This window comes from Paecilomyces variotii (assembly GCF_004022145.1).
Source record: "Paecilomyces variotii strain CBS 101075 chromosome Unknown C8Q69scaffold_2, whole genome shotgun sequence".
NCBI classification, from domain to species: Eukaryota; Fungi; Ascomycota; class Eurotiomycetes; order Eurotiales; family Thermoascaceae; genus Paecilomyces; species Paecilomyces variotii.
The window spans coordinates 1,608,956-1,635,543 of NW_021167141.1; the positions used below are offsets into that span (position 1 = coordinate 1,608,956).

Genomic DNA, 26,588 nt, shown 5'->3' on the forward strand with positions numbered 1-26,588 from the left:
AGATGGAAATGGAATTTCGCGTCTCTGAACCATGATCAAGTTATGATACCTACTACAGTAGGACGTTGATCACTCGCTGTGAATGGGAATAGGAATATGGTAACGGGTATGAACCTAACATTAGCAAGTCTACCTAGTATTATTGTGTTTCTGTCACTCTGCTCGTCTTCAGCTATTGGTGCCGCCAAGACTACTCAGCACCAGACCATCGTCATCATCATCACCCACGGCGAACTTTTTCCGATTTTCCTCGCCTTTTCCATCGGTGAAAAGAGAGTTCTGTCTGATCTTGTCGCCATGCCGACTCTGCTCCGGAGGCACCGAAGCGGAACTTACAAAACTGGAGTGATGGCGCTTATCACCAAGCATCCAGGAAAACTCTGAGTCTGCTAGGGCGTGTCGCTGTGCTGGGCGGAGCGGTACTGGCTGTATTGGCTTGGGGTTAGAAGCGGTGTTTGCTGCGATTCCACCGCTCTGTGGTAGAGTCGGTGTAATTTGGGTTGCATTGGTCCCGTGCACATCGGGGCGGACTACTCCTTGCTTTACACGATCCTCGCCATTCTTCTGAACACTTGTTTCATGTGATCTGTCTGAAGGTGTTATCGCTTTGGATGAGTCCTCGAGATACGACTGAACAGAACGGGCTTTCGCCAACGCTTGATCGAATGCCTCCCTCGAAGTAGTATCAGTGGGTTGCTCTGCTTCCCCAGTCTGCGATTTCTGTGACTGGAGGACATTGAGCGCTTCACCCAGCATCCGCGAAAGCCGCTTGTTGCGATCTTCCAGAAGCTGGATCTTCTTATTCAGCTCTGCCACGTGCGGTCCTCTAACCCGTGGTGGGCTCTGTGAGCTGGAAGGGCTCTGCCAAGGCCTCGAGGTAGGCGATGACGCATTAGATTGAATTGTCTGTATGTTTCTTCTAGCCTCGTTCATGGCTCCCCTGACAGCCTTTGCTACTCCCCACGCTTCCGTTCGACGCTGGATCCCCTGAGAAACATCCTGGAAGATCGTCTCGAGATTCTTTTGGCTGCTTCTGGCTGGTGATCTGCCTGGAGAACTGCTCCCGCTGATGCCCCTGGACTCTGTACGAAGCGACGTCGTCCTAGCGAGCATTGGCCTCGTCTGGTGTTGGAAAGACCGCTCAGGTGGTCTTCCTGAGTACTTAGATATCAGAAAAGATCCTCTATCGGCTGTCAAGTTTTGTTCGAGGTATAGTGCATCCTGTACGAATGTCCAAGGCGGATGCGGATGCGGAGATGGATAGCGAAGTAGTAGGGAGAGTGCCATTGGGTAGTCGGCCTCCAAGACTAGTATTCAAAAATCAATTGACGCACAGTCATTCCCCAGTGTCAGATAGGACACTCACGTTGCCAGCGAATCCGCAGAAGCATTGCGACACAAATCAAGTCAATCAGCTCTGTGCGTAGGCCTTCTGCAAAAATGAAGTCCCAGAGAACCAGAACATCGTCAAACGGGAACTCCCGACCGAATAATAGGCGGATCCAGCGCCTTGGACTGTCAGTCATGTTCATAGGGAAGCGACTCCTGACTTACGTGAGGAATATCTGTGGAAGGATCTCAATGGCATATAAATGCTCAGCAAGTCCTTCATCAGCAACTGTTAAGAGACCCTGATGAATGTACTGGCAGCGATTAACGATGGGGGCCACATCCATTTGGCCAGCTCCGGAGCGTTGTTCACCAGGTTCGTAGTATACCCTAGCGACTTGCATGATGGTGCAGAACAGAGTAAAAGCATCGTGCTCGATAAAGGTTTCATCGAGCACTTGCAACATCAGATCATCGTAAGATTGATCATCGCCCATGCTTTGTAGAGATTTCTTTTCAATGCTGTCACGCTCCACTACCCATAACACGGGTGCCAGCAATTCATGCATGCCCTGCCGGTATCCAAGATCTGGGTTAAGCTTGGTATATATGAATAATACATCCAACATCTTAGCCTTTGTAGAAGGCTCCCGGAAAAAGTGATTATCCTGCAAGCATCTTTCCACATCTTGGTATATCTCTGCTCTTATCGCTTCGTCGCGCCGGAGGGACTGCCATGGAGACTTTTGAGGCACAATAAAGGTCAGATGTCCGAAGATTAAGACGCCACGGCAGCGGACTGAGAGTAGCATACCTCCTCGTCCTCCGCTAGTGGGTCAGCGGTTGATGGTAGGTCATCCGGATGCTCGATATATTTCAAGAAGTGGTCTCGTAATGCGGAGTAGGCGCTCCGCGAGTCGGCTATCTTTGACGGCCATTCTGAGATATCGAGGTCATTGTAGAGTAGGAATGCCTTCGTTCTCGTCAGCAGTTAGTCACCCATATGTTGGGCCGTTGTCATTGACCTTCCAATAAACCGATCTCAAGGTGTCGTCGCAATTATCGCTATCGTCTTCGAACTTGAGGGCCCGCTTTAAGTCGGAGGGCCCTTTGCTGCTTTGGAAGATGGCGTCCCACCTCTTCCTGGAAGAAATCATGAACTCATGCTCGGCTCTGATTGTTATTTTTGGACTAACCTTGACTCTTCGACGGTTCTCATGGCATCCCAGGTAGCTATTTACGAGGGCGGGGCGGGTTTGGCGTGGTTTGAATTTAAAGAGCGAGGAACATGGATCGTGATGATCGCGGGGAGGGCCTTAGGTACACAACTGGCCGCTACTTATCGGCTAGCCACTTGCAGAGCCAGATCAAGACATTCTCTGCCTTGCTTGCGGTTAACCCATGATCCAACCAAGCCCTACAGACTCATATGTTCTTACTGACATTTGACACATGATTGTTTGGAGACTAAGACCATTTCCCATGATCATTGCGATTTATGGATAAGAAAAATTGTAACTAAAAATTATCATATGGTAACATCCACCCCGCCACTTTGATGAAACGTTAAAAGCCACAAATACGGCACAGGTGACAGAAGAGCTTTTAGCTCGCTAATTCCTCCTACCTGTAACTAGTGTGCTCCATATCTTTAGAGGACAGAGATTGTTACAAAATTTCGGTCTCTGAGGATCTGCAGTCTCTATCGTGATGATGTCCTTCAGACGAGAATAAACGCTGAATCACGTGCCTGGAGATCGACATAAGATTCCCTAGTGACACTAGCACTACCAAAGTCCGAGACTCTGCCGGTCTAGCATAGGCTGCATAGCAGAAGTGTCCGAATAGGGGCCCTCGATTGCGCGATTTCCGGTGGAAACAGAAATTATTAAGAGCTAGACGCTCTGGATTCCGTGACCGGCACGATTCTGACGAGTCAGGCTCACCGACGTCCCGTCCGTAGCTTCGCCGCGGGGATCTCCTCCCGCTGCCCCAGTCCGGCGTTTCGGGGCTACGTATATCCGTGACCAGATCTGACTGTCATCGCGGGGCTTAGAAAAACTCTTTCCCCCTCCTCTGCGTCCTTTTTTTTCTTCTTTCTTTCCTCATCACTCTTCCTTCTCTCATATTTGGCTTCTTTTTGCTTGGAAGTCAAATATTTTCTACCTATTTTATTCCATTCTTTGTCATACAGAGCCACAATGGTTCAGTCTTCCGTTCTGGGTTTCCCCCGTATGGGAGCCCTGAGAGACCTCAAGAAGGCTACTGAGGCTTACTGGGCGGACAAGATCTCTCAGGCTGATCTCCTGGCTGAGGGAAAGAGACTCCGTGCTGCTCACTGGAAGATCCAGAAGGATGCCGGTGTCGACATCATCCCTTCCAATGACTTCTCGTACTACGACCAGGTCCTTGACCACATCCAGCTCTTCGGTGCTGTTCCTGAGCGTTACAGCGCTCAGAAACTGAGCCCCCTCGACGAGTACTTCGCCATGGGCCGTGGTCACCAGAAGGGTGGTGTTGATGTGCCCTCTCTGGAGATGGTGAAATGGTTTGACAGCAACTACCACTACACCAAGCCCACCGTTAAGGATGGCCAGACTTTCACCCTGGCCAAGGACCCTAAGCCCGTCCGGGAGTTCCTCGAGGCCAAGGAGGCCGGAATCAATACCAGACCCGTTATTCTGGGACCTGTCTCTTTCCTTGCTCTGGGAAAGGCCGACCGTGGTTCCACCGTCGACCCCATTTCCCTGATTGACAAGCTTGTCCCCGTGTATGTCGAGCTTCTCAAGGCTCTCAAGGCTGCTGGTGCAGACAATGTTCAGATCGACGAGCCGGTTCTTGTTTTCGATCTGAGACCCGAGGTCAAGGCTGCTTTCAAGCCTGCCTACGAGACCATTGGATCCCTCGGTGCTGCCGCACCTGAGCTCATCGTGGCCACTTACTTTGGAGACATTGTTCACAACTTCGATGTTCTGCCTGCTTTTGCCAACCTTAAGGGTATTCACGTTGATCTGGTTCGCAACCCCGAGCAGCTTGAGCCGGTTATCAAGCAGCTCGGTCCCAAGCAGATTCTGTCTGCTGGTGTCGTTGACGGACGTAACATCTGGAAGAACGACTTCAAGAAGACTCTTGACATCCTCAACACCGCCATCAGCGCCCTCGGCAAGGAGCGTGTCATTGTTGCTACTTCCAGCTCCCTCCTCCACGTTCCCCACACCCTCGCCAACGAGAAGAAGCTGCCCGAGGAAGTCTACCAGTGGTTCTCCTTCGCCGTCGAGAAGGTCCGTGAAGTCGCGATCCTTGCCAAGGCTGTTACCGAAGGCCCTGCCTCTGTTCAGTCCGAGCTTGACGCCAACGCTGCTGCCATCAAGTCTCGTGCTGAATCTCAGCGTACCAACGACCCCAAGGTTAAGGAACGCCAGAGCCAGGTCACTCCTGAGATGCACAACCGCAAGTCTCCATTCGAGACTCGCTATGCTCAGCAGAAGAAGCACCTCAGCATTCCCCTCTTCCCTACGACCACTATCGGCTCCTTCCCCCAGACTCAGGAGATCAGAATCCAGAGAAACAAGTTCACCAAGGGTGAGATCACTCAGGAGCAGTATGACGCATTCATCCGCAGCGAGATCGACAAGTGCATCCAGATTCAGGATGAGCTTGGCCTTGACGTCTACGTGCACGGTGAGGCCGAGCGTAACGACATGGTGCAGTACTTCGGAGAGAGACTCGAGGGTTACGTTTTCACGACCCACGCTTGGGTCCAGTCTTACGGATCTCGATGCGTTCGTCCCCCGATCATTGTCGGTGATATCTCCCGCCCCGCTGCTATGACTGTCAAGGAGAGCAAGTACGCTGCCTCGGTCTCTAAGAAGCCTATGAAGGGTATGCTTACTGGACCCGTTACTTGCCTTCGGTGGTCCTTCCCTCGTGTCGACGTCCACCAGTCTGTTCAGGCCCAGCAGCTTGCCCTTGCCCTCCGTGACGAGGTTGTTGACCTTGAGAAGAATGGCATTTACGTCATTCAGGTTGACGAGCCAGCCCTTCGTGAAGGTCTGCCCCTTCGCTCTGGCAAGGAGCGCGATGCCTACTTGAAGTGGGCTGTCGACAGCTTCAAGCTCTCCACTGCTGGTGTTGAGGATTCCACTCAGATCCATTCCCACTTCTGCTACTCTGAGTTCCAGGACTTCTTCCACGCCATTGCTGCTCTTGATGCTGATGTCCTCTCCATCGAGAACTCCAAATCCGACGCCAAGCTTCTCAAGGTCTTCATCGACGAGGCTTACCCTCGCCACATCGGACCTGGTGTCTACGATATCCACACTCCTCGTGTCCCCTCTGAGGAGGAGATCAAGCAGCGCATCTCTGAGATGCTTCAGTACCTCAAGCCCGAGCAGTTGTGGGTCAACCCCGACTGTGGTCTGAAGACCAGAACCTGGGATCAGGTCAAGCCTGCTCTGACCAACATGGTCAACGCTGCCAAGTCTTTCCGTGAGCAGTACAAGGCTTAAACATGCCTTATAACTTCTTTCAGGAACTTATCAGTTCCATTTCCTTTTCAACAAACTTTCAACACATTATGAATTTGAGATGATGAGATGATGATGATACCCCAAAATAGGCGCCATTCTCAACGCGGCGTTTTTTCGGGCATGGAGACGATCAAGCTATATTTGCTTCAACAAGTTGCAATTGGGTGGTTAGGGAATAGGCGTTCAACATGTCTGAGACTATGATCCCTTCAACAAGAGATCCAGTCCTGAGCTAGCATAAAAGCGGATTTGATGTATTAAACGGCGTCACAAAATAGAATTTCTAATGGTGCAGGCTTATGGAACCGCATGGACGGTCCGCAGCCTGCTCGATATCAGCACCACAGGTTTCCTCCGGGAATTAACTCTTTTTTTTTCGTATTTCTTCACACGTCATTGGCATCATTAATCTTGCAACTTTAGTAGGCCTCAGAAGCGTTGGTTTTCCATACTTCACGCTGTATGTACGCTCGGTAATTCCTAGACGCGAGACAGTATTCACATTAACAGACCCTTTTGTTAATTCCAAGAATTGCAAACAGACGTAGTAGCGGAGTTAAGTAATACTTGAATATATGGAGATCATCTAGAATTGCTGCTTAAGGGGTAAAAAAAAAAAGAGAGAGAGAGAAATCGTAGGACGCTCTGTAAGTATGGTCTGCCGTGATCTTGTTCTTATTGGCTCCCCACTGTCAAGGTCGAACCGAGCGCCGTCATCATCCGGGTCGCTGCAAGCTCTACCTAATAATAGCTGCACTGCTACTAGCAAGATCTGTATCTTTGCAAAGACTATACCATACCTTCAACGGCCATCTTCCTGGGATCCATTTTTCGTGTTCCGAGGAAAATATTCGCTGTCAGGGTCGAAGAGAAACACTTGCTACAATTCACTTGCAGTGAGCGAGAGCGATGGTCCAATGACAGCAGCCGTCAGGACACAGGAACTGTCCAAAACCTCACAGACGATCCGGGGCAGGACAATAGAGCACCAAGGAGTCATTTCTCCTATACTTCCATCAGACTCTGTGAAGATTCACAATCCCTACCCATAATGTCGGCAGACTTGTTGGCCGAATTCGGCTCGGGCTCGGGCTCGGAGCCTACTCAAAATGCCTCGAGGCAGTCGCAACAACGTTTTCAGAATGTTTCTCTCATTCCTGATCTCGATTTCTCCGGAGATGTCCCGGCACAGCCTTCCAGCAGTGACTCAAAGACCGTTAACTTTGGGTCATTTCAAGGAGCAGGGCACACCAGTGCCAAATCACCTATTTCAAGCCCGCCTTTGGCCGAGAGTATTTGGCGCCACGACGACAGTGGTGCTGATGTCTTGTTTGATGCGACCATTGAAGATGCTCCTCCTGATGACGATGATGAATGGGGTGAATTTGAGGCCCCAGAGACTACGCCTGATGACCAGGAAGATGTCTTCGCCCCAAACGTGAGCTCTGCTCCGAAGGTGACCCCTGCACCAAATCTGGCTTTCGCCCAAACTGCGGCAGCCCCAAGAGCACCAATTGGCACAAATTCGACTAGTAAAACTGTATCTGGAAGCTCTTCTGGAGTTACCCATTTGATGGATCTACTGTCAGTCGAAGATAACGCACCGCCAGTCGAAACGAGGCAACCGTCCGCAAGTATAAACGGCAAAATTTCTACGGAAGATCGTTCAAGTCCCCGAGGCAACACTCTAAGTACTCTGCAAGCGCCTATTGCCAAGGACGAGCAAGATTCCTTCGATGAATGGGGAGACTTTGTTGATGCCGACGATTGGAAACCTACCACCCAAGAGCCACTCCCTGATACGCAAGTTAAGAAACAGAACTCGAGTAAGCGCACTGTGAATGATACACCAGCGCCTTCACTCCCTGCAGCTGCGAGTTCCAGAAGTGCACGCACGCCTCAGACAAGCCAGGTCTCGCAATCACAGGTTCGACCGACCAATATACCTCCACCATCTGTATTACTACAGTTGTTTCCTCCACTATTTGAGCGCCTTCAAGAAGATACTACTGAAGCAAAGAAAGATCCCAATAAAGGCGCGATGTCCCTCTATTTGGTCCTCAACCTTGCTTGTACACTGAAAGTGGCTTCCAGAATCATTGCTGGCCGCACTCTAAGATGGAAAAGAGACATTGTACTAAGCCAGAGCACTAAGATCGGCCCGGCTCGTTCTGGAAAGCAAGGCGGGATGAAGCTCAGTTCTGTCAGCAAAAGTGAGAACGTTAAGGAGGAGCAGGAGGCTGTGGAAGTACTAGACGCCTGGCGTCGACGGGCTGCGTTATTCAACTCTTTGATAATATCAGCTGGGGAGCGTCCAATCCCAGTTATAGCAGTGCATGCACCTGTGGATACTGTAAAGGGTGCCTTGAAGGCCCCGCATGCATGCGCCCTGTGCGGGTTGAAGAGAGACGAACGATTGCCAAAGATCGATGACAACGCTCAAGACAGTTTTGGAGAGTGGTGGGCAGAATACTGGGGACATACCGACTGCAAGCAATTCTGGGAAGAACACTCCAAGTCCCTGAATCAACGCTGACTTAGGCTATCTCCTCTCCACCATCCCTGATCGCGAACAGCTCGAGGGGACTTGGGCAATATGTCTGAGTGTATCATTGTCCAAGATACCCAATGGCTCTGCTACTCCTCACCATTTCCGATATATGATCTTATGACAGTCAATACGAAATTAAACCATCTATGTTCATGCCATTGTCACCATTTGCCGTAAACCTCCAAGTGTGATTACCAGCAGCCCATCCGGAGCAAGGATACGAACTCTAGTCGATGCGGCTTCAAGTTGATTACAAGGTCACGGTATTTATAGTCGCTTCAGTATACGTCTGTCATGGAAACATAGCTGACGTCGGATCGCTATAAATAGTAACATAGTATCGTTTCGAATATGGTCCTGCAGGACTCGTTAATCTGTAAGCCAATGTTTTAAAATTGTTGTTGTATAGGAATATTGTAACCACATCCAGCTAATCTACAACCAGGAGGTCTTAACTATGCAAGGTAGACAGGATTCTCTGTGTAAGTCCATGTGAGCTCGTCAAGGTGTGGATATTTACTAGAAGCGGCGTGCCGGATAAGGAACGATAGGGGGGAGTTGGTCGGCGGGTTACTGATAAGCAGGCACGACTCGAGATAGCTGGATGGCCTCCCGATCCGGGTGCTGGTAGGGCAATCCAGTGCTCGTGCTACACAGTATCTTAGCCTCTTTTGACTTCTCTCTCATTTCTCTTTAAAATGACCATGATCCGAATCCATCTGTCTTAGTCGCGCGTGGGCCGAAGCTTCTTCCCATGGGGTTCCAGTTGCACCAAAGTTAAGCGTGACACCGCCCGGCGGGTGCTTCTTCCACCCCGGCAGTGCAAGTCACCCGATAACTCCATCCTGCCATCTCTCTCGTCCCCGCGACGATCCAAGATCCTGAGTCAGAGGCCTCATTTGGAGCGATAGGGTGGTGAGCCCGTCAACCCGGATAGGTACTTGAAACCACCACATCCCGCCAGACCTACAGCCCACGGCCGAACGCACGGGTGCCACCTTTCAGGCTTCAGCTCACTTACTGCGGCGATCCTTCAGGAAGGAACTCCGCATAAGAGAGCCGTCGTTCTGGTTATACAGTTCCAGGCTGTCCTGAGCTGAACGCAGTGACATTCTAGGACTGTGATCCAGCTGAAACTGGTTCCTCTTTAAGTGATCATCTTCCCCGGACAGCGGGTGGCTATCAGAATCCAGATTCCCCGCGCGGCACGAGTCTCTACCACAACCTCAACCCACGCAACATCTCTCAGAAAGAGCTTTACGAGGATTTCCAGTCTTCAAATCGCTCTCGTACGCTGGTACTAGAGTTCCGATAGAGTTCCGACTACCCGCCCAGAAGAAAATCCGCCAGCACCTCTTATTAGGCCTCCGGAGGCTGACGGTACAACGCCCCCTTCCAGGCAAGACGTGCAGGACATAGCATACATAAGGGAAAGAGCCGACATCATGGGTCTCTCGTACAACGTCTACCTCACTTCGAATAAGATTTTTGGGTGCAAGCACTGCAAAACGCACTTGGCGGACTACAACGATATCATCAGCCGGGTAAGCAGGCCTCCAGTGTCTTTTGTATGACTGGCCGTTTGGTCGGTTCCACGGGAGCTTTCGCTGATTGCTCTTGGATGTCTAGAATTTCCGCGGTCAGCATGGTAAAGCGTACTTGTTCAACACAGTAGTCAACATCACCCAAGCCGAGGCCGTCGAACGCAACATGACGACTGGTCGACATGTGGTCCGAGACATCGCCTGCAGGCAGTGCAAAGAGACGGTAGGGTGGAAATATGACAAAGCATACGAAGGCAGTGAGAAGTACAAGGAAGGGAAATTCATCCTAGAAGAGGAGCTACTCTGCGTGGTGTGCTAGAAGCACGGCTATCTGCGGAAGGGCTCGCTCGAGAGACTCCCAGGGAGCCCAGATTGGAATGAACCTTCGTTGGCGCTCAGGACGAAATACGATTCAACAATCCCATCAGACCTTCTGGAAGGCGCAATAACTTGATTTCGTTTCGGTGGATGGTCCGGACGAAGGCGTTTGAGGGAAACATGCACCTTCATCAGAACATTCGGAGTTGACTGGAAGACTTGGAGGCTTGAGATTTAGGCGCGATTTGACGTTTAGCTTGGTGAAATCATGAACTCTCCCACTGTTACTCTCACATCGTCATGGACGATTTACATGTCAGTCTTGCATTTTCATGTTGTTCCATCCTGGGATTATAGATTTTCGCAACAGCTTTGGATTCCAAAAATCTTCAGTTCATTATATCAGAATGAACGCTTGTTAGGATGCCGGACTACTTGTAACTCCGACGAGGCAGCAAGGGAACTTGATATATGCGTAATATGAATGAAATATCATCGATACTCCCTGTGCGAGCATATCTTGCGGCCGGGGCCGGATAAGCAGAGGGTTAGTGATAGGACCTATAATCCCAGCCGTCGTTAGGGACTATGTAGTAGTCTTATCAAGGCAGTATAAATATCTCCTGAGACTTGACCCCTATAACTCCATCAAGGCGTGATGGTCGGTCGTGAATTAACTAACCGACAAAGCTTCGGCTCTGTCCGTCCAACGCCTGTCACACGCAAGTACTCTTAACAATCCCGTCCATCCCCTAACTCACTCCTTCGGGCTTAGAAGCAAACGCACTGCCCCTCCCCCGCACTTTTTCTTTTGCTTTTCAGCCAACCCTGCAAAGGAATGACGCTTCGCTTCGATCATTTGGTCGTAGTTCATAGAGTGAAAATGCACATGCAGGAGAAGATTATTGGTCTCTCATACGATACAACATTCAGCCTTGAGAAGGTTGAATCAATTTCTTGCCTGGATGGGTTACCTAGCTGAGAAGGGGGAAAAAACGGAATAATCTCGGTCCGAGAAGTAATCAAATACCTAGTATCAAACAACCCTTTTCGGGACACAAAAAAAAAGGCGCCAAATAAGGAACAAGTACGTACTACTTTTCGCGGTAATTAGCTAGTAGTAGTAAATGAAGGATTGGGAGGTGACTGTCGAATACTCGCGATTACTGGATCGATCGGACTCCATGTGGACATTCGGGATGAAATGCGAAGTGGCCCAACTGGGGCACTTCGGAGGAAACGCCGGATGGCCAAGAAATGATGGTAGTGATGGTGGTCATGGATAGATGCGGCAATAATGCGTGAAGTTGAGAATAATATGTTGGATACAACTGCATTTCTGTTTTGATACTATAAGTCAGATCGGGATTGTTGCCGATATAAAGATTGATCTTACTACTTACACTAATTATCATCTTAGCCCAAGAGCAGGGGTCTTTCTCCTAAGTAAATACCGTATAATACATCATGGTTCCAACTTCCTAGAGTGCCCCGGGTTCCCCGCTTCGGGATCCAGAGAATGGTTTGCTTGGATCCCAGAACCGCAGACTCCTGTAGATCGGTCATCGTATCCCAAGAAGAAAAAAAGTTCAAGTTCCAGAGCCGAGGGATCAACCCCGCTTCCCGCACCTCCGCAGATCCGTCTCGCTGGGATATAAAGATCGCATGGGACAATAACACGCCTGGGGCGCTTGCTGTCTGAGAAAATTCGTCGCTATTTCCTTTCATTGGTGGCCCTTGGGATCTCTGCTGCGAGCTTCTAACACAGCCCGCGCCAAGATTTCCTGACTGTACTCTCTCCTTCTCTCTCTCTCTCTCTCTCTCTCTTCGGCTCGGAGGTTGCGTAGCTTAACTATCAGGCTCGTGACTTGTATCAGCGAACTGTTGGAGGATCAGGTTTTCCAAGGAAATCAGTGATACTTGAAAACAGCGGAGTTCGAACTCTGTGACAGATTAGGAAAATGGCCACCAAAGATACGATGAAGGCTGTCGTCTTTCACGGCCCAAAGAAGGTTGCTCTTGAGGAACGCCCAGTCCCCAAGATCCAGGACCCCACAGATATCATTGTCAAGGTGTCATATTCGGCGTTGTGCGGCAGGTAAGTAGAGATATGTTCCGTGTCCGGATGGTCTGCAAGCGACATCATATCCAAAAGGTCAGAAATTGCTAACTGAGGGGTAGCGAACTCCATGTGTACCGCGGTCACCAGAAGTCAGCACCAGGCTTCATTATGGGCCACGAGTTTACCGGTGAAGTGGTCGAGGCTGGCAGCGCAGTGAAGACAGTGAAGAAGGGAGATAGGATTGTGACTCCTTTCACGGTTTCTTGGTATGTAACCATCAGCCGCAGTCGATATAGAGTAAACGGGAGAGATGCTATAAGTAGCTGTCTGTTGGACTTGCGGGGATTTAAACTAGTGGGGGATGACAGATCTTTGAGGACCTTGGTTGCTAACGTCAGTCCATTTTAAAAACAATAGCGGCGAATGCTACTACTGCAAGCACGGCTTCTCCTCTCGATGCGAGAAGTGTCTTCTCTTCGGCTGCCCTCTGCTGGACGGAGGTCAGGCTGAATATGTGAGTGACCTCAACCATCATATTCCGGTTATTGCTTCTCAAACAGATACTAATCAAGTTCCTCATAGGCTAGAATTCCTCTCGCTGATGGAACCGTCATGAAGGCCCCCGAGGGCATTGACGAGAAGGCCCTTGTCCTCATGGCCGACATCTTCCCCACCGGGTACTTTGCCGCTGCGAATGCTTTCAAGGAGTTCAAGAGAGAGGAGGTCGCCGATCTCACTGTGGTCCTCATCGGATGCGGACCGGTTGGTCTCTGTGCACTGATCAATGCACTCGAGTACAAGCCCAAGCATCTGCTTGCTGTCGACTCTGTGCCTTCGAGACTTGACCTTGCCAAGTCTCTCGGTGCTGAACCCTGGAACTTCCAGACTGACAGGCCAGGACTCGATAAGCGAGTCAAGGAGCTGACAGACGGACGCGGCGCGGACGTTGTTATTGAAGTCGTCGGACTGAGCCCTGCCCTGAGAACTGCTTTCGACCTGCTTCGACCGTGGGGAACTATCAGCAGTGTGGGAGTGCACAATGCAGAGATCCCGTGGACCGGAAACGAGGCCTACGGTAAGAACCTGAAGCTGCAGATGGGCCGCTGTCCCGTCAGATCCATCTTTCCTCAAGCGTTGGAGATGCTGAAGAAAAACCAACACAAGCTGGGGTAAGTGACCTGGAAACCCTGGGTGCGATTCATCGAGCTAACGAATATAACCAGATTCATGGCAGACAAGGTCATGCCTCTCAGCCAGGCCGTGGAGGGATACGATCTCTTTGATAATATGAAAGCTCAGAAGGTTATCTTCGAGGCCGACAAATAAAAAGCTTTCGCGCTCTCTGCAATATATTCAACGTTGCAGAGTTGTTTGAGCTGGTCTGCGTATCTGTCTGTTGGTAAATTACAATAGCAAGGCCAAGGCTCAGCCTATCTAATGAGAATTATGTGAAACTTGTATATTACCAGCCAAATATTCGTCATCATGCATACGTAGCAAGCTCAAAAGATGTCCTGCATGTATGGATATCGATTCAGATCGGGTATTTCTCGGCGTATATCGCAGTAAAGCCTCCGCCAGCGACCTGGATCTTGAGCATTCAAGCTCTCGGTTCACGTCATGAACAAGGAACCTAATAATCAAGAGATAATCCGGCACGGTGATTTGAGGAAGCGGAACGGACCAGCATTTGTTTAACTAACAGGGATAAGCGGTTGAAACGCGGATCTACACCAACGCCGGTCAGAAGCAGAAAGAACAAAGCGGGGTTAGCTCGAATTGCTCGATTAATCCCTCCTCTCGCTTGCACATGGCGGGCGCAGCTTCGAGAAAAGAGGGAGAGAGGCGTGTGTCTATAACCAAAGTGTGGCGGGAAGAAAGCTAGTTTATTTAGCTGGTCTCCGGAGGCGGACAAGAAGACCGTGGGACCATGTACTGGTACTGTACATAATGAGTAGAGAACACGCTGAAACGGATTATCCAGTTAATAAGAAAAGGACCAAAGCAGTATACATTGGTGTTGGATGAAAAGAATAGGCTGAGAATAGACAGATGGTCATTGACAGAAGAAGAAGATGAAACATGCAAGCTCAGCAAGTTGTTCCTTCTGCGCGCTCACGCCTCCCACCACCAGCGCCCTCACTCTTCTCCATCCTCTCCGCCGCCTCCTCATCCTCACCTCTCACCTCCTCCTACCCACCCACATCTCTCTTCAACCACGCTTCTTTCATCCTCATCCTCTTTATCCCATCCTCTCCTCCTCTTCCTCCCTCAGCAACCCTTCTCTCCCCGCCGACTCTCCTCCCGAATCCTCTCCGTCGTCATTCTCCGCCCGCCACTTCTCCGATTCTCTATCCACCTTACGACCACCTCTCACCTCATCCCCCTCTTGCTTTGTGCCGGTATGTCCATATTTTCTTTATATCCGATCTTGTATCCGGAAACTTGCGTGCTGTTGTGTCTTTGAAGCACAGTGTCGCAGTTTCATGCTGTCGATAAGCAAATGCGCATTTTGGACTCGTTTGACCGTTCTTCATCTGCGGTGCCTCCAAACATCTGACGGCAGACACTGATCGGTCCTCCACCAGAATTACCCATCTTATCGTCGATCAAAGCTTATATATTTCGATAATTTGTCATTCTGTCAACAATGGCTACTACCGAGACCAACGAGAACCCCGCCGTCGTGGATGAAACCCTCAATGATTCCTTTAACCGCGTCAACCTGGGTCAGCAGGCTGACTTGGAAGGCGTTCCCAAAACCGACGAGGAATATGCGCAGTCGATGCTCACCCTGCGCGCTATCGTGTCCTCGAAGGAAGCAGGCGTTATTATCGGCAAGGCTGGCAAGAATGTCGCGGATCTGCGCGAGGAGACTGGTGTCAAGGCTGGAGTGAGCAAGGTCGTGCAGGGTGTCCATGACCGTGTCTTGACAGTCACCGGTCCCCTCCAAGGTGCTGCGAAAGCCTATGCGATTGTAGCCAAGGGTCTCCTCGAGGGTGCCCCTCAGCTAGGCATGGGGGGCATTGTTGCGAACAACGGGACTCACCGTAAGTGGACTGTTACTCGATTTCATTCTAGCATTGACATGCAAATCATCACTATCTTTGAATACGAACTGATTCGGGTACAGCTGTTCGTCTGCTCATCTCTCATAATCAGATGGGAACCATTATCGGACGCCAGGGTCTCAAGATCAAGCATATCCAAGATGTATCCGGAGTGCGCATGGTGGCACAGAAGGAGATGCTACCTCAGTCAACTGAGCGAATTGTTGAAGTCCAGGGGACCCCAGAAGGTATCGAGAAGGCTGTCTGGGAAATCGGAAAGTGTCTAATCGATGATTGGGAACGGGGAGCCGGTACTGTTCTGTACAACCCTGCAGTTCGTGCCTCCACTGGTCCAGGAACACTCAATGGTCTCGGAGGATCCTCCTCCATTGGTGGTAGCTACGGTCGTCCGTACAATCGTACTGGAAATGGTGCGGATTTCAGTGACCAGACTGGTGGCTACAGCAGACGCTCCAACTCCGACGCTGGCAGCCGCGGCATTCCTCTTGTCACTGAAGACGGCGAGGAAGTTCAGACCCAGAATATCAGCATCCCTTCAGACATGGTCGGGTGCATCATCGGTCGGGGCGGCAGCAAGATCAGCGAGATCCGACGGAGCTCGGGCGCTCGTATTTCCATTGCCAAAGCTCCCCACGACGAGTCTGGCGAACGCATGTTTACGATCATGGGCAGCGCCCAGGCTAACGAGAAAGCCTTGTATCTCTTGTATGAGAATCTCGAGGCTGAGAAGATGCGCCGCAGCCAGCAGCCGCAGGAGTGAGAGACCTATTGGTGCATGTGACAGACGGCGCTTCTATATCAACACCCTCTCGTCACGCTTCATGGTCTAGTGCCCTATGTCCTGGGCGTGTGTCCGTCAGAAGCTATCCATGGCTCACTGCGACCATTATCGGCTGTTTTTCTAAAAAGTGATTCCCATTTCCAACCATTATTTTATTGCCACTATGCGGTGTCTTGATATTCTTAGACGAGGTCCTCGCTCGACGCGACTGTCATTATTTGACGACGCCACCGCGGCCATTTTAGCCTCCCGGTAATTCACATTATCGGACTCCAGTTGCAAGACTCGCCTGGCCACGTCTTCAGTGCAAGGCTTCAGGCCATCTTATCAGGCTCGTCGCCTCTTGAGGCATTTTCTCTCCTCGACCCGTCTTCTCTCCTTCCTTCCGCTACCTTTCCCCTAATCATCGTTATCCGCAAACAATACGCCTGGGCGTTTGACGCTCCAAGAAAATTCACTACTGTCTCCAGTCTCCCTTCTATTCCTTTGTCCGTGAACGCACGCCGATCCTTGAATTTCTCCACCTTTTTCTCCTGTCTCATCCAAGCTCTACCTATCGTCTCCTACTTGATCTCTGAATGTCCTTGCGCTACCTGCACCTCACGCACGAAAAAATATAGTCTCCGTCGACTCATCCCCGACCACTCTCACTTCATGTCACTCATCTTCCCCCATGCCATTGGACGTGGATGCCCAGGAATATTCTCTTTTGCCATGACAGTCACAAACAGACAAACCGTTACGAAAGATGTCACCATCTGACCTGATGTGGAGAACGGGATTGAACGGTAGACAATCAATATGACCTATAATCAATAATAAATGCAGAGTCATGTTTGTCAGGAAACAGCTCGAAACGTAGGTGGCGTTGGTAGCTCAATAAGAAGGCGGTAGGGCTGAAAGTACCTCCAGTCTTAATGGTATACCTACAGTAGCAGCCTCAGTAGATATTGTGAGTCACGGGAGATACTAACTTTGCTGTTGCATAGTTGATGACTCGCCAATGATGAAACAAGTCAGATCCGCCTATTTGTACGTGTATCCAGGGGTGCATTATGTGTACGTAGCGCTCATAGTTCTAGAAGATCCATTTTTACGTGGACGCTCACTCCCGCGCGGGGTCCCAAAGAGGAATAACAACCGCCGGGGCTCCGCCGTTCCAGATACGTCTGAACATAAAAAGCTTACAAGGTCCCGGTCTTTTGAATTGATGATACATTGCTATCTCTGTTGTATTGGAGCAGTGCGTGGTACTTTGTGCTTGGCTCTTGAAGACAGATATCTCATTCCATCATCTTCCTTCATCCACCTTTTACTTGTCCGGTTTTTATACATCGAGAGGAATTCAATCAGGCCAGGGAGGTCCCCGTTTACATTTTCCTATTTCATATCCTGAATAGGAACAGAGAAGAAAACAAAAAAAAGAAAAAAAAGAAAAAGAAAACTTCAAAGACAAAAACTAAGCAAAATGCCCAATCCCAATTTCCACCTCCTCCCCGCTAAACCAGAAGACATCCCTATCTTCGCGGACATCTTCTTCAGCGCCTTCCAGAGCTTTTTCATTCACGAATGTCTACCCGACATCCCATCCGTGCGAAACTGGTGGATCAAGAGCCAAGAAAAAGAATTCCAAGATCCAGATAACCTGTTTCTGAAAGTTATTGAAAAGAAGGAGAAGCAGAACGATGGAAGCAACGACGAGGAGGATCCCATCGTGGCGTTTGCGAAATGGACTAAACCCGTCAAGGGAAGGAAAATTCCTCCTCAACCGGAGTGGCCAGAGGGTTGTAATGCGCAGTTGGCAGATGCTTTTTTTGGGACGTTAAGCGATGGTCATGCGCGGGTGATGGGGGAGAGGACGCATTGGTGTAAGGTTTCCTATTTGAAATTCCCACTTTTTTTCTTGAATTAAGTTAGGTACTTATGTGGGAATTTCTATTAGTTCTTGCGTTGTTGGGAACTCGCCCTTTGTACGAGGGGCAAGGTGCCGGGTCTATGCTTCTGGCATATGGCCTCCGCAAGGCGGACGAGGAGCAGCTCGATGCCTTTTTGGAGGCATCGCCACCGGGAGAGCCGCTGTACCTGAAGCATGGGTTTGAAGTTCAGGAGAGAGTAAGTGTCATGGTACCGGTTGACGGGCAGCTGAAGCCGTATAAAAATGCTTTGATGGTGAGGAAACCGAAGCCTCTAGTAGCGTGAAATGGCTGCTATTAAGCTGGCATATGGGTCTTTCTTCTACTCTTGAGCGAGAATACAGAAGATTTGTTTCCGATTTTCACATCCAGGAGTATCAATGAGATGATATCCAACGATTGTTCATATGAACGTCCGCTTATAAACAGCACATTATTATACAAGTTGGGTATATATATAAAACATTTTCCACGCCCACAACGCCATCTGAACACCACTCCCATGGGGGAAATATACACCACGAGGGAAGAGGATATACCCTGTACACAAAGACACGGTCACCTCATCCTCATCTTTTCAGGAAATGTCTAGCTTAGCTAAACATATAACCGCACCGGACTAGGCGCAATAACATCCCCGGACGTAAAACTGCAATGACCATACTGCCCTTCGTCGAGTTTGGCAGTATAATGCCAAGGACTCGGACTATTTTCAATTGCATCATCGTCATCAGCAGCATCCGCCACTAGCTCACGCGTTCTTATTATTTCGTAATCTTTATTTCGACTCGGTAAGGAAGAAGTCGGGCATGCAACCCGATCTGGTGAGGAAAGCCTTTCTCCTATTAAGGCTTTATTATCCTCCTTTCGGATAGGGATTTCTCCCCACATGATCGGCTTGAGCGCATGCTCGTTATCGTCGGTTAGGGGGTGACATGCCGCGCTAATGGCAGCGCTACAGCCATGCACGAGAGGCATATTCGATTGATACCATCTCAACCCCAGACCCAAGACGGCGAATACCATGAGACACCCCAGACCGATAGCGAAAATAATCGCGATCGGTGAAAACCCGCACGTGACGATACGGTCGTTGGACATGAGCTTGCCGTACATATTGAACTGAAGGATTTCGACGTAGAAGATACTTTCAGAAACGAGCCAGTGCAACATGGCGGAGACGATTAGGAGGGGGATGCCGTATCGATAGGGTAAGCTAAGATAGTATGTGGAACGTTGTTGGCCCTTGGGCCAGGAGACTCGTAAGGGTTTGCGGGACATGGCGTAGTCGTCGTATTCGGCGGCGAGGAGCATGTTGGTCAGGAGGCCGTTGTAGAGGAAGTAGGCGGTGGAAACGAGGAGTTGGGGCACGTTTGCGAGGAGGATCATCCCGATGAAAGAGGAGCTGCCGCCGGTTGCGCTGAATGCGGTGATGAGGGTCGTGGGAGTGGCTGTTCCGAAACCCAGTTGCCAGAGAGCCGGTAAGGCTGCGGAGCTGCCGTAGCTTGTGATGCTGGCGATGCCGTCAGAGAGGAGGAAGCCAGTGACAGAGAGCAGGAAGACGCATCTGCGTGGTTGGTCAGTAAAGCTGTGAGGAAGAACTGCAAGCCATGGGCTCAAAAGGAACCCACAAGGTAATAGTTACGACCCAGCGCCAGATACTCACAGCTTGTATCCACCTCGTTCTGGGAGGGAGGACATCTGGAATCCTTGATGGTGGTGAATACTTCACAGTGGTGGTCTGCTTATTCGGAGAAAGAGGGTTCTTCCACGACCAGGGACCTTTGCTGATATTCTTCATTGACAATAGACATCTACCCTCTGTAGTGGGATCAGGCCTGGTGAGGAAGGACGATATGGCATCTCCAACTGTCAGGAAGATCTCCTTCCGGTCATCCCGAGCCGTCAAGAACATGCAGACGATCTTGGTGAGATTGCAGAGAATAACAGCGATGCAGATAGGAAGGCTGAATAACAGCTGGCAGTCTTGCTCTGTCGTCTGGCTGAGACAATGGTCGACTGGTGCTGTGTTGTAGCTTCCGGTGCCTATCTGAGATGCACAAATCGTTCCAGTCTGACTGACATTCGCTCTCCTGGCCCAAGTGGCATTCCGCCAGGCGGTCCCGTTGTCAAGATCCTGTCGCAGACCTGCCTCGGAAGAAGGATATTGCCATAGTATGTTCTCCAAGTTGTGTATATCGAGGCATAAAGCATCGTCCTGTCCATACTCACAAAGGTCCGGATCCATTGATGTCGAGCTAAGCTTGACAGGCCCATAAGGCCCATCCACCGTCGCCTGAAGTAGAGGATATGTCCAATTCTCTATCGCTACAGACCAATTATCGAAAGATGCCTGTACAGAATCCTTGTTGCATCGCCCCCAAGAATCACGCAACGAGGAACACATCCATAGATAGGATTCCGTTGCCGTGAACATGTCTCCAATGGCATTGCCCGTTCCTACCCAACGTAAAGACTGGTTTCCGATAGTGGATTGATCGTTAGTCACGACAACGAGTGTTCCTCGACCAGAGGGGTAATCAACAGCGAATGTGTCGATGCATTCTTGTTTGGTAAGCCTTTCAAATCTCCCCTGCGACATGTTGGAGTAGAAAGCGTCCATGGTCGCCGCGATGCTAGGTTCAAAGCAGTTTATATAGTCCTTGGTATGGTTGCCCGGATTATTAAAGTCAAAATCGGAAGACACAGCAACAACAGCATATTCGTTCGTTCCTACTGTAGGGAATACAGCCGAGTTATATCTGCACGGAAACCACAAATCAGCACCGAGTCGTGATCAGAGAATCATGTTTTCCGTTTCTGCCATCAAACCCACATCAAATGAATAGGCAACGAAGTCATCAGCAACACGAACCACAGTACGAATCTTCTTCGTCCGACAAAATTAAAATTCCCAATACTCGGCGTTCCAATATCCAGCCACGTCCTCTGAGCATGGGCGCGGTCGACATCTTCGCGGGACGGTGATCCCAAGCACTGCATGCAGTAATTACTCGCCCCCAGAACGAGCGTACTCAGCACGTTGATGACTAAATGGATCCCGCTGGCCCAACCTTTGGTCCTGGAGCATTCTCCCTGGTAGAGCACTGAAGCACTGGACTGCTGCTGCTCGTCTCTCGAGTATGCGATGGCGGTGGCCACGATGGTGAGGATGATATTGACGAATAGCACGACGGAAGTCACACAGGCACACACGAGCACGCCCTTAACCCATGCTCGTTCATGAGTAGGTTGAAATCCTCTGCCGGCGTTGATGAGGTGTATTAATCTCGGGGATGGTTTGTCGGTTGACGCATCTGGTGAAATAGGCGAAGTTGCTTCATGGACATGTTCTGTAGAAGAGGAGCGACTCTGACCTTCACTATCATCAAGATAGATATGTCAGTCAATAGGACAGGGCAACTTGATACAAGATACGGTCGGTATATTCAACCTTTGAGGCGACAATAGATCCAAATCGATCCAACCCTTCGAATCTTCCAACCGGCCAGAATCATCGCGCTCAAACGGCCAGAACGAAGAACGCCTTCTCTTCCGGGCCGTCGGCAGTAGTAGTGTCTCATCCATAGTACTCACTCACCCGCCGTTCCCTCCAGCCTCAGATAACGCCGAAAACCAAGCTTAAGCGATGCGTGAGACCCCAAGTTCCAGAAGGAAAAGAAGACAAAAACATAATTTCGGACGAAAAGCTACTCATTTCATGACTTTCTGATTCACTATTATTATGATCTACTCGAATCTAAGCCTTGTCAGGGGCAGAGAGACTCCTGGGGAGATCTTTTGGGGGCCTTAAAGTGGAGTCTGCCAATACACTTACGGAGCAACTGTTCTGGTCTTAGCTTAGATAGCCGGATTCTTGTCGCAGGAGGTTCAGCCTCATGGGGCCTGTTGGTTCGAACTTCGTGCTGATATCCAGAGAGGCCGCTAGGTTCAGACAACGTTAATAATGTTTATGATGAGCGTGACGACGAAGGCATCCTAAATCCCAGAATCCGGAAGAAGGAAGTTCTACAGTAGACTAAATTAGTTGCATAGAATAGGTAAGTAAATGCATATATAGACAGTGCCTTGGGTAGAAGGGGATACTCACAGATGAAGTTCACACCAGCCAGCTGCTGCTGAGCTTGAACAGCGCAACCAGTGGCAAGGCGCTTGCCCAGGCTACCGTACAGGGTCTCAGACCAAGAAGTCGCAGCCAGGCTCATCTCAAACTCGTGATTTGGTTCCTGAACAAGTTCGTTGCCATTTGGATGTCTAGTTATCTGTTTCTAGAAAGTGATCCAGTGATCATTGCCGGGTTAGCTTAGGTAGCTATGTAGTTGTCTTCTCTTGGTTAGTGAACGGACATCTCGGACCAGGTCTGTGAAGGTAAATGGCCGCTGGCCTAAATATATCTGATCCAGTGACATATTTTCTAATCTTTCAACTTGTGAAGTAACTATATTTCCCTCGCTTCAGCTGCTAATGGAAGTCCCTACGATATATACAAGTATGTACAATTCAGAGACTGTTTATAGATCCTGTTTAGGACTACCTACGGAGATCAGAAAGATCGAAATAGATATATATTCACTGTAAAATTGTTTGTATACACACATGCAAAAATGTACAAGCCAAGTGCAAAGCCCAGCGGGCCAATAACATCGCAAAATGCAGCACAAGGATCCAGAAGCACCAACACCGTGGCTGTGCAAGCAGAAGAGACACAGCTAATTTGCCCGGGTATCTCGATCATGAAGGAAACCACGAGTCTAGAACTCCGCACTTTGCAACCGTTTCGGTAATCCAGTGCCTTTTTGTCGAAAACTAAACGCCCTCAGATGTCCGTTTCAATATCTTCGTCAGGCTGAAATCATAGAACATGTGCTGAAACTGTGGGACGCCTTGAAGATAAGTTACAGTAGGTGTGATCGATCATTAGATCATGAGAAGCGCCACTTTTGATGGTTTCACCGCACCGCAAAACGCCAGAACGAGCAAATATGGAACGCGAGTAAAAGCGACGCAGCGCTATGCAAACAACGCTATGTAAATGGTTGAGTAAAATGCACAATCAATAAACGCCTTAACTGACTGGATTGGCAACGTCTCCTGAAGCATTCATCGTACGTTGCCGAAGACCAAGTCTCCGTGCACCAAGGCTGTTTGTCCGAATCCGTGGCTGCTGAATGCTAGTATAACTCGTTGCCGTCTTATTTGACGGCGCAAAAATGCGGCTTGGAGTCTGCTGGACCGAGTCTCCTCCGTCGACCGGTCCAGCTGTGACATCCTGAGGACTTTGGACCATGGCAGAGGAAGCCAAGTATCTGCGAGAACCAGGCTGTACATTCACGCCGGAGACGGAAGGAGCGTAGTTGCTTGCAGGCGATAAAATACTTCTGCGGAGAGGAATAGCGGACGAGACTGTCGGCGTACGTGGCTGCAGCCGTAGTTGCTCTTGCCGGGGTGATAAAGGTTGTCCCTGCTGAGATTCCGATGCACGACGAGAAGCATATTCACGAGAAAGCCGCTCCCGCGCCGGAAGCCGGCTTCCTGGCGTTGCATTTCCGGCATCTGTTAGACTGCGCGCAAGAGGACGGCCCAAGGTGATGGTCTTATCATCAGCGTCCTCCTCGCCGCGCTGTCGCTTAGAACGAAACGAGGTGGATATACGCGAGAGCCTACTTGGGGGAGTAGGTGTCTGGGTGGACTGGGTATCCTGGGAGTGTGACGCAGCCCCGGTTCCAACAGTCATCATACTCGCTCTCCGCGTCTCCAGTCGAGTTGGGACGCGAGAAGATGCCTGGAAACGATCCAGGTCTTCTGGCTCCTGGCTGATACCACGACGATATGAGATGGGAGGGTTTCGCTGTTCCGTTTCCGTGGTATTTGTTCGGTTAGGGTCAGCCGTCGTTGCATCCCGGCTCCCAGGACGTGTTTTTGGTAGAGAGATCAGTCGTTCGTCCGCCAACGCGAGACAAAGCTCGGTCAAACTTCGACACATATTGTCTGCTTTTCGCTTCGCTTGTCGCTCCGACGCAGTGACGCCGTTAACGACGGAGACACTTCCGGACGGCGACGCGGTGGAACCCAACATAGTGACCAGAGTCAGCGCATCATTAGCTGTGGTCTCCAGTGCCTGATACACTTCCCCGTTGAGGACAGTTTTTGCTTTGGCTAAAGCTGAGTGCAACAGTGGATGGGTCTGGCTGGAAGGGGCCGTCCCTTCCGCGTCGAGGACCGGAGCGCTTGCTTTTCTACGGTGCTGTTTGGGAGAAGGTGACAATGTCGTTACTGTTGTAGTAGCTGTCTGAGGCCGTTCTCCGGACGCACTGGATATGGCGGCTGCAGACGACGGCGGTAATTTTCCGGTCAGTTCTAGTTTCCGGATTCTCGACTTCAAGTCATCCAATTCATCCCAGACCGTCGAAGGAGCATTCGTCGACAGCGTCGATTCGGTACCTTCCCGCGTTGATCGATCAGTGTCGGGCTTCGATCGTTCGGCTGCGTCTGATTTTGAAGCCTGACGAACGGTGTATGAACTAGCAGTTGTTGAACGTCTATGGAGGCGAGCATCATTCAATGATGCCCGCTTATCGGCGGAGGTAGACAGTTCCGGGGATGCATCCTGGTTGAAACGACTGAACCGACTAGAAGGCAGTCCGATTGTGGACCTGGCGCTGGAGCCGTTGAAATAACGGATGCGATTGGGCTCGTCCAATGGATGCGCTGAAGCTGGCGTGGAGAAGCCACCAAAGCTGTGGCTGAAAGGCAGTGACGGGGGATTATCCTGAGAATATGATGGAGTCTTTTGCTGGGCCAGTTGCGATTGGTCCGGAGAAGGGGTCTGCTCGTTGACTCGAGATGCGCGGGATGAAAGCGCGGAGATTGCGAATCTGGACGACTGCACAGTCGTTTGCCTTTTGTCAGCGCTTATTGGAGAGGATTTGCGCATCAGGAATGGCAAAAATCATGGCAAAGGCCATGCTACAACAAAGCGGGATATGAGCTTACCCTACGACTCGCGGAGTCCCGACGGTTCCCACTGGATTTGGCGATGTGGAGGAAGATGTCTTCGTTCTTCGACCGATTTTCGTCTGCACTCGAGTCCTTGCTACTATCCTCCATACTTCGCCTCGCGAGGCTGCGCGCCAATTGATCTCTGTCGGAGGTCTGGACATTGCTGCCCAGATAAGTCGAAGACATTGTGTTCTTGGAAGCCGTAGGAGCGGCCGTCCGGGGCGAAGACGGCAACTGTTCACGGCGCTGCGCAGCGGAAGGGTCGTTGTTCAGAATGGCATCGATGCTCACGGACAAACGGCTCTTCTTCCTGGCCGGAGAGGCCAGCTGCGACGAGGACGCTGAGCGGGTGATGGGAGAGAGATCCAGGTTGACGGAGGGCCGGCGTGTCTTGTCCTGCAAGAGCGAGCGCCGGGTGCTCAGGGCGGGCGGCGGACCGTTGGCGGTTTCGATGCCGTAGCTGCTGTGGGACGCGGGCGCCCTCCTGAAGTGAAACGACCTGGAGTCCGCAGCAAAGAGGAAGGGCTGGATGGCGTTGTTGGTGGTGTTGGTGATGGTGGTGCTGGTTGCTGGCGATGCGCTGATGTCTCCCGATGTTGACGATGGAGAGAATCCGGCACGCGCGCGGTCACGGGAATCGGGGCTGTTCGCGACGGCAACACTGAGAGACGACGACTGCGGCGAGGGAGGAGATGCTGGCACAAGAGAACCGGTCGAGCTGCGCAGGTTGAACTTGCGCGAGGAGATCTCCGCGAAGGCAGGATTCGACAGTCCGTGGACGCTCAGGGGCGAGACGATCTGGGGTTCGGGCGGCGGGGAGAAGCACACGGAGTGGCGGGCGGGCTCGCGCAGAGGGAATTCTGACGATGCCCGCCGTCGCACTGCTGAGTCGGTTTGTCGTCGCGGTCGTCCCCATGGCCTCTCTCTGTCAGTGTTCCTCGTGGTGTTGAGTTCCGGCACCGAGGGTACCGTCTCGAGGCGCATTCTTGCGGCGGGCGCATCCACGGGCGCATCCAAAAAAAAAAAACTATCTATCCGATTACCGTTTTTCTCTTCCTCTCTCTCGCGCACACAAGATCAATCCCGACGGCGAGGATGGCGGGACAAGACAGCCAGCAACCCTGTCAAGTGCGATATTGGTTTCCTCGAGGATACACAGGCATTGGGGATCTGAAAGTCAATCGGGCACAAGATGAAGGATAAGAATAATAATAGTAATCATGGGGTTCACTCGCGCCGGTGTCAGTGACCGCCAGTTTTCAGACACGACTGGGGCACTCTGAACGATCCACTGCTGGCCAGTGCTGCACAACCTGTCAGGACTTAGGAGAGAGTCTCGTTTGGACGCCTCAAACGAACAGCAAACAGTTGCCACGGCATCACTCGAGCAACCTGGTGGCTGCAATCGATGTGTTGAAGTTTACGCGGTAATATCTCCTACTCTATTTGTGTGGCCGTCCGGTCTACAGA

The 26,588-nt window shown here is 50.7% G+C and overlaps 9 protein-coding genes across 9 annotated transcripts; 6 read left to right on the plus strand and 3 right to left on the minus strand.

The window, feature by feature from the left end:
* Positions 1-22: 22 nt before the first annotated feature.
* On the minus strand, positions 23-2,630 carry C8Q69DRAFT_150006 (Ypt/Rab-specific GTPase-activating protein). The gene is made up of 6 exons (XM_028625534.1): positions 2,526-2,630; positions 2,355-2,472; positions 2,144-2,302; positions 1,555-2,072; positions 1,367-1,509; positions 23-1,307 (listed from the first exon to the last, which is right to left on the minus strand). Exons 1-6 carry the CDS (start codon positions 2,546-2,548, stop codon positions 169-171), a joined length of 2,100 nt encoding a protein of 699 aa, XP_028487448.1. The 5' UTR covers positions 2,549-2,630; the 3' UTR covers positions 23-168.
* Positions 2,631-3,530: 900 nt separating this feature from the next.
* Positions 3,531-5,837, plus strand: C8Q69DRAFT_504460 (cobalamin-independent methionine synthase MetH/D; the record flags this gene model as incomplete). Its single annotated transcript, XM_028632593.1, has 1 exon — positions 3,531-5,837. One exon carries the CDS (start codon positions 3,531-3,533, stop codon positions 5,835-5,837), a length of 2,307 nt encoding a protein of 768 aa, XP_028487449.1.
* Positions 5,838-6,443: 606 nt separating this feature from the next.
* Positions 6,444-8,795, plus strand: C8Q69DRAFT_150036 (hypothetical protein). The gene has a single exon (XM_028625535.1). The coding sequence runs from the start codon at positions 6,910-6,912 to the stop codon at positions 8,392-8,394; it is 1,485 nt and encodes a 494-aa protein (XP_028487450.1). The 5' UTR covers positions 6,444-6,909; the 3' UTR covers positions 8,395-8,795.
* Positions 8,796-9,854: 1,059 nt separating this feature from the next.
* Positions 9,855-10,272, plus strand: C8Q69DRAFT_504462 (Yippee/Mis18; the record flags this gene model as incomplete). Its single annotated transcript, XM_028632594.1, has 2 exons — positions 9,855-9,953; positions 10,039-10,272. 2 exons carry the CDS (start codon positions 9,855-9,857, stop codon positions 10,270-10,272), a joined length of 333 nt encoding a protein of 110 aa, XP_028487451.1.
* Positions 10,273-12,232: 1,960 nt separating this feature from the next.
* Positions 12,233-13,659, plus strand: C8Q69DRAFT_485147 (putative alcohol dehydrogenase; the record flags this gene model as incomplete). The annotated part of the gene is made up of 5 exons (XM_028631813.1): positions 12,233-12,369; positions 12,453-12,599; positions 12,751-12,847; positions 12,916-13,502; positions 13,557-13,659. The coding sequence occupies 5 exons, from the start codon at positions 12,233-12,235 to the stop codon at positions 13,657-13,659; spliced, it is 1,071 nt and encodes a 356-aa protein (XP_028487452.1).
* Positions 13,660-14,983: 1,324 nt separating this feature from the next.
* On the plus strand, positions 14,984-16,164 carry C8Q69DRAFT_504464 (KH domain RNA-binding protein; the record flags this gene model as incomplete). Its single annotated transcript, XM_028632595.1, has 2 exons — positions 14,984-15,383; positions 15,467-16,164. The coding sequence occupies 2 exons, from the start codon at positions 14,984-14,986 to the stop codon at positions 16,162-16,164; spliced, it is 1,098 nt and encodes a 365-aa protein (XP_028487453.1).
* A 1,113-nt stretch (positions 16,165-17,277) lies between these two features.
* On the plus strand, positions 17,278-18,540 carry C8Q69DRAFT_150339 (acyl-CoA N-acyltransferase). Its single transcript, XM_028625536.1, has 2 exons — positions 17,278-18,053; positions 18,128-18,540. Exons 1-2 carry the CDS (start codon positions 17,654-17,656, stop codon positions 18,382-18,384), a joined length of 657 nt encoding a protein of 218 aa, XP_028487454.1. The 5' UTR covers positions 17,278-17,653; the 3' UTR covers positions 18,385-18,540.
* C8Q69DRAFT_150519 (hypothetical protein) lies at positions 18,397-21,877 on the minus strand. Its single transcript, XM_028625537.1, has 4 exons — positions 21,553-21,877; positions 20,935-21,480; positions 19,730-20,860; positions 18,397-19,665 (listed from the first exon to the last, which is right to left on the minus strand). Exons 1-4 carry the CDS (start codon positions 21,684-21,686, stop codon positions 18,696-18,698), a joined length of 2,781 nt encoding a protein of 926 aa, XP_028487455.1. The 5' UTR covers positions 21,687-21,877; the 3' UTR covers positions 18,397-18,695.
* A 1,142-nt stretch (positions 21,878-23,019) lies between these two features.
* C8Q69DRAFT_150645 (hypothetical protein) lies at positions 23,020-26,451 on the minus strand. Its single transcript, XM_028625539.1, has 2 exons — positions 25,113-26,451; positions 23,020-25,002 (listed from the first exon to the last, which is right to left on the minus strand). Exons 1-2 carry the CDS (start codon positions 26,100-26,102, stop codon positions 23,185-23,187), a joined length of 2,808 nt encoding a protein of 935 aa, XP_028487456.1. The 5' UTR covers positions 26,103-26,451; the 3' UTR covers positions 23,020-23,184.
* Positions 26,452-26,588: the final 137 nt, after the last annotated feature.